The sequence below is a fragment of the Cyprinodon variegatus genome, unplaced genomic scaffold (genome assembly GCF_000732505.1).
Source record: "Cyprinodon variegatus isolate N-32 unplaced genomic scaffold, C_variegatus-1.0 Scaffold1529, whole genome shotgun sequence".
Taxonomy (NCBI): Eukaryota; Metazoa; Chordata; class Actinopteri; order Cyprinodontiformes; family Cyprinodontidae; genus Cyprinodon; species Cyprinodon variegatus.
In genome coordinates this window covers 78,696-85,162 of record NW_015151982.1, presented here as the reverse complement: position 1 = coordinate 85,162, position 6,467 = coordinate 78,696, and the positions used below count along the sequence as shown (strand labels likewise).

The 6,467-nt window shown below is 44.4% G+C and overlaps 1 protein-coding gene across 1 annotated transcript in view; it reads left to right on the top strand.

Annotated features, from left to right (window-relative positions):
• Positions 1-268: 268 nt before the first annotated feature.
• LOC107103798 (dehydrogenase/reductase SDR family member 12-like) overlaps positions 269-6,467 on the top strand; it is a 10,758-nt gene continuing 4,559 nt past the window's right edge. Inside the window, exons 1-9 of the mRNA XM_015403626.1 lie at positions 269-393; positions 2,367-2,500; positions 3,641-3,723; positions 3,800-3,895; positions 3,964-4,045; positions 4,126-4,187; positions 4,313-4,417; positions 5,578-5,668; positions 5,755-5,892. Of these exons, the coding sequence (XP_015259112.1) occupies positions 338-393; positions 2,367-2,500; positions 3,641-3,723; positions 3,800-3,895; positions 3,964-4,045; positions 4,126-4,187; positions 4,313-4,417; positions 5,578-5,668; positions 5,755-5,892 (847 nt within the window). The 5' untranslated portion in view covers positions 269-337. The remainder of the gene's footprint in view (positions 394-2,366; positions 2,501-3,640; positions 3,724-3,799; positions 3,896-3,963; positions 4,046-4,125; positions 4,188-4,312; positions 4,418-5,577; positions 5,669-5,754; positions 5,893-6,467) is intronic.

Below are 6,467 nucleotides of genomic sequence, written 5' to 3'. Positions count from 1 at the left end.
CCCTGGACAGGAGATTTCTCATTTTAGCAATATTCCTCAGATGAAAGAAGGAAATTCTAGAAACCTCTTTGATCTGGGATTTAAATGACAGGTCCTGATCAAAAATAACACCAAGATTTTTTACTTTATTATCTGAAATCAGTTTAATCCCATCCAAATGAAGTGACTGACTAATCAGCTTCTAAATGAACGCGTTTCTCCATGTTGTCACTAGGGGCCGCTGGAGAGGAGCTCTGGATGTTCAATCAGTGGAGCTCCAGGGGGGTTTTGTTCAGAGTGAAAGGAGAGGAAAGAACCAGACCGACTGAGACGCTTCAGCAGCAGCAGCAGCAGCAGAATGTCTCTGTACCGAAACTCCGCCTGGTTCCTCAAAGGACTCACTGAGTTCACCAAGTAAGTCCTCTTTATGTCTTTTAGGTGATGCTGATGATGATGATGATGCTGATGATGATGATGATGATGATGATGATGATGATGATGATGATGCTGATGATGATGATGATGATGATGATGATGATGATGATGATGATGATGATGATGATGATGATGATGATGTGTGAGGTCTTCCTGCTGTCTCATCGAGTTGGATGTTTAGAGAAAACCTGATAATGCAAAATTCCCATTTTTAGCTTTAATAGAAAAACTTCCTGTGATCAGAGGAGTCAAAAGTTCCCACATTAGTTACTTCAGTAGAAGTTTAGATCCTGCAGTTTAAAAACACTCTGGTAAAAGTTGAAGGATCAACTTGACCTCTTTACTCAAGTAAAAGTGAAAAAGTATGTGCTCCAAAAACTACTAAAGTTTAAAAGTATAAAGTAACCTTTAATAAAAACAGCCAGATGGCACTATATGAATTGAAAGCTAATTTTTAACGACTATTTCTATAAATTCTCTGAGATAGGGCCAAGGATGAGGGAGGTCTGGTTGGTCTCCGTCTCCCGATACGCTCTCGCCTGTGTCCGACCTTTCAGACATTTCAACATCTTTTTCTGAATCCCACATTGTAGCATGGCATAGACAATTCACGTTAGCAGTTTGAAGAACACCTGCTTGCTTCTGATGATTTCCTTTAGCTAATCAATGAGTGTTTGCGTTCTATGACTCATCCAATCACACTAGTTTTCACTAGATGTGGGCGGAGCCAATGATCTGCATTGGATGGAGCACATGACGGGAAATAGATATTTAGAAACATTAAACCGAAGCCAAGAGGAACGAGGAACATTTGGTTTAAAGATGTACGGAATAGAAAGAACAGATACTGGTGTGAAAATGAGTAGAAGTCAGAAGTGAATAAGTAATGGAGTAAAGTATAGATACATAAAAAGTGTACTTAAGTACAGTAATGAAGTATTTGTACTTTGTTAACTCACACCTCTGCCTGTGATAAAAATGGATGTCTTTAAAAATGAAAAACTACAAAATGTGTAAGAATAAGTAGATGATTACTAATAATGAGGATGTTAGTTCATTTAGAGCAGCTATTCCATCATCAGGCCCAGAATGTTCATAAATGATCATCCATCATGGCTGCTGTTTACTGATTTCCTAATCCTTGATTTGGATCCTTGGAGGTCGGTCTGATCTGGAGCTCCAGTAAAAAGAATTTTGAAGCTTTTTAACAGCATCATTCAGACAATTAGATTCTTCTTATAACATCCATTTATTTTATCTGATCTATGGGGAACCTTCTAAACATTGATGTCAGAATAAAAAAATGGCGACATGGCAGAGGGCTCCTGGCTGTATAGATGATGGAGAAGACGTCTGGGCGTCCTTCTCCCCTCAGCAGGTCTTGGCAGGCTCGGCCCAATGAAGACATGCTTTTGTCATTGTTTCCCTTCTCCTCTTTGTTCTGTGTTATCTTTGCTTGCAGCGAGCTGCCGGCTACCCGCTCTGACCCCGCGCTAATAGCTCTCTGCATGACACCATGGAACAGTGGGGGCATTTCATCTTAGCGCCTTTAGCCCCCACATGTTCCCCCTTCATCAGGGACAATAGGACTAATTGAGGTCTTCGGTGCCACACATGCTTTTGAACAGAATCCCTGAAACAGCAGGGGAGTCTCACCCAGACACACTCTACTCATTGTGTCATTACAGTAAGAGTCTGCAGGGACATACAGTGACCCCCCCCCCCCACACACACACACTCACGTCTTGCTATATCTAGTGAGGACCTTTTGATGCCCTAACCCTAAACATAACTGTTAGCAAACAGCTTGTGAAGGCCGGCCTCAGAGGTTAAAACCTGAAACTGGTCATATTCTCAAACAGGAGCACAAACCAGTAGGTCAGCAAGCCCCACAGAAATGCATCCATTCTATGTGATGCAGATCTAATAAAGTGGTTGGTGATCTGTTGCAGGAATGGGCACCTCTCAGCATCCAAGCACTTTGTGGAGAAGGACCTGGAGGTGTCTGTGGCTGGACGCTCCTTCATGATCACTGGAGCTAACAGCGGCATCGGGAAAGCCACCGCCATGGCCGTCGCCAAAAGAGGTACTTTGCTAAAGTTGCAGCAAATCAACTTAGACATGAACCCTGCCGAACCAAATGTTCTGATCTGGTTTAAAGAAGATGCTGCAGATGAAAGGGTTTCTACTAATGTTTTATCTTTTATCGATATATTATGAACCTAATGTAAAAAACAACCTTTGTGGGAAAACGAATCGATCTCATAGAAACTTTAGTTTGATTGCCCAGTAAAAGACATGCAAGAATACCCATGCTAGTGGTATTTAAATGTTGATGCTAACCGAAATGATAAAGATTATCTGAGGAAAGTTGGAGAGAAGCTAAAAGAACGGGAGGAACGTGCTTTGATGTCATCGTATCTGATACCAGCCGTTGTTCTGGAGTTTCTGTCCGCTGATGAGGTTTGCTCAGACTGTTTTATCATTTGCTTGGCTGATCCGATTGATCCAACCAAGCTTAACAAAGCTGGTATCAACACCAAAGGTCCAGGCTGCTGTCCAATCAGGGCAGAGCGCTGCAGCGTTCAAAGCAAAGCGCCGCCGCCATGAAGCAGAACTTCTTTAAGTAGCAAATAAACCAAAGACATGCAAGCAGAGTTAGCATGAGAACAAAAACCAGCTGATGTGAGTTTAGTGATTGCTGCAGCGCCTCCTGCTGGAATAACGGCCTAGGACCCTGCTGGAAGCTAAAACACGTGCCCATAGTTCAGGCTCTGTTATTGTTACTGTGTCAGCGCTGGTTCTGGACCAGCAGCCACTGGTTCGCTGTTCCAGAAACTGGTTCCAGCTCCTGATGTGGACTCACATAAAAAAAGCTGATGGCTGAAAAGAGGAGCTGCTCATAACGCAGCAGAAAAAACAACTCAAAGATAAACATCAGGAGAGTAAAAACATCCTTCAACAAATTAAAATATATTTATATATATTTATATTTATATTTTATATTTATTTCAGTATTTTCCTTCTTATCAAACAGGTTATTCAGACTGATGCTTTCAGCCGTTAAAGCTGATCAATCAGAACCAGTTTAATGAATCTAGATTAACCCAGTCAGTCATAAACTGAATTATCTCAAAGTTAGTCTGGAGTTACTTAATCATATCCAAGTATTTCTTTTCATTATCAGATGTTTTCCAATTTTCATTAAATGTGTTCCATGTCTCAGGAGGGACAGTCCACATGGTGTGCAGGAACAAGGACAAAGCTGAGGAGGCCCGAGCCGATATCGTCAAGGAGACGGGAAACAAGGTACAGCGTTCCTCCCAGAGCAATGCAACAGAACATGCTTAGAAGCAACCTTTCCAAACAGCAAACTCTCTTACAGGAGGTCTATGTCCACATCCTGGACCTGTCTGAGACCAGGAAGGTGTGGGAGTTTGCAGAGGGCTTCAAGAAGAAGTTCAAGGCCCTCAATGTTCTGGTAAAACACGTCCAGGTCTCCTTCCTGTCCTCAGCAGAGCAGCGTCTCATTTCTGTGCTTCTCCTCAGATCAACAATGCAGGTTCCATCATGAGTCAGAGGGACGTGAACGCCGAGGGACTGGAGAAGAGCTTCGCCGTCAACGTGCTTGGTGAGTCACAGACAGGGACGAAGCGCAGAGACAATGCTGACCAGGGGGATGGGTGGTCATGGTGGTCCTGTGACTTACAGGGGTCTACATTTTGACCAAGAGTCTGATTCCCTTACTGGAGAAGAGCACAGACCCCCGAGTGGTGAGTCGGAGCCCAGTCTGATTCCCTCAGGCTGCTTCATTACTAACGCTGAGACCTTTTTGGGAAAAAGCAACCATATTAAGCAACGGTAAGGATTGGAGTTGATCTCCTGCTTCTGTGTGCAGATCACAGTGTCTTCAGGAGGAATGTTGGTCCAGAAGCTGAGGATAGGAAACCTGCAGTCTGAGAGAGGCCGCTACGATGGAACCATGGTCTATGCTCAGCACAAGGTGAGAGGAGCGTTTATTCCTCGAGAGAAGACGGTCGGCGGTGTGATCACAGCTGGTCACCAAACAGATCCTCCATCAAACCAACATCACCAAGTCATGGAGATCAGAACGGCGGTTTTTCTACCTCAGTGGCCAAAGCTGGAAACTGTTGGAAAAGTAGCAATAAGCTGCTGCTTTATTTTGATGGAGAGTAGGCTGACAGGAAGGGGGGGGGAGAGACATGGCGGAAAGGACCACAGACCCGATTCGAACCCGGGTCGCCCGCGGCGATGACTAAGACCTCCATAGGTGGGTGGTGTGGGCTAACTGCGCCACCTGCACATTGGTTCATTAATGATCTGATCCGGTTTTTCTCTGATTCCAGAGACCCACACAGCTCAGATTCCATCCAGGTTCAATAATGACCACAACAAGACCACCACATGTTTAACCTTAGATCTGTTATAGAGATAGACAGAATAGATCTGCCTCTGTGGAGGCAACCTGTTTCCACTGATATCTTTCTGGAATGTTCTTCATCATTGGAACCAATACCAGTTTAATATCGTCATCAGCTTCAGTGATCGGACTGAAATCCAACGGTTGAACTTTACTGGGTCCGATTTACTGCAATGGACGATGACTCTAAGGTGGACATACCTCCTCTGACAGACTGCTTCTGTAGATCTGTAGACTGCTATCTATAGATATGTAGACTTCTATCTGTAGACTGCTATCTGTAGATGTGTAGACTGCTATCTATAGATATGTAGACTACTATCTGTAGACTTCTATCTGTAGATGTGTAGACTGCTATCTATAGATATGTAGACTACTATCTGTAGACCGCTATCTGTAGATATGTAGACTGCTATCTATAGATATGTAGACTGCCATCTGTAGATATGTAGACTGCCATCTGTAGATATGTAGACTGCCATCTGTAGATATGTAGACTGCTTTCTGTAGACTGCTTCTGTAGATAAAGAGGGTGGGAAAAAGTCCAGAAATGTTTTATGACAGTCTAATTCTCTTATGGGTGGAGTTCCCATAACGACCTGTCAGACGCGAAGGACTGCGAAAGCTGTGGTCTCTGCCTGATTGAGAAGCTGAGGATGATCAGGTCTGTGTGAAGCTTTCTTTGGGATAAGTATAATTCCTGGTGCAAACCTGTTTTCCAGAGGCAGCAGGTGGTGATGACGGAGCAGCTGGCAAAGACTCACACTAACATCCACTTCTCTGTCATGCATCCTGGCTGGGTGGATACTCCAGGTTAGCCCCCCCCCCCATATAATACTCTGTCATTCCTTCCTTCTGCATCTAATGTGTTTGTGTGGGCCTCTGTCCGTCTGCTGCAGCGGTGGCCAACGCCATGCCGGACTTCCATCGCTCCATGAAGGACAGTCTACGGAGCCCAGAGCAGGGGGCCGACACAGTGGTGTGGCTGGCCGTCTCTGAAGCTGCTACCATGAACCCCAGCGGGCGCTTCTACCAGGGTATGCTGGCCCAGCAGATGTTCCATGGATACAGGCAGTTAAAAAGACAAATAAAACCTGTTTGTAGACGAAGAGTAAGTGACTTGTGGTCTGGATGGTGCAGATGGTGTTTGTGTAGAGAGCTGGCAGGAGTCCACTGCAGCTGGAGGCGGCTGGTTCTGGTGCCAGAGAGTACAGTGGCTCTATGAGTGTCGACAAACACACCTTGCTTTGTAAACTCAGAGACAACGACTCCATTGGTCTCTGCCAGCTTCTGGTTCAACAGGAAACTCTACCTAAAGACTGGAAAATACATCTAAATAGGTCTTTTTTTCTTAAAATAAGAAAACAGATAGCAGTCTACAGATCTAAAATAAGGGGGGGGGGTATCACAATGAGTTAGTTTGTCACCATTTAAACACGGTTTAACTAAGAGCTTTACTGGATGAAGAGATGAGAAACGAAAAGGATCTGATGAAGAAAAGGCAAATAGAAAGAAGACTAAGCCGAATGACTGAAAGCTAAGCAGCCTCTGGATGGTCTACCTCAGCTGCAGTTTTCAGGCTGGATGGTCTACCTCAGCTGCAGTTTTCAGG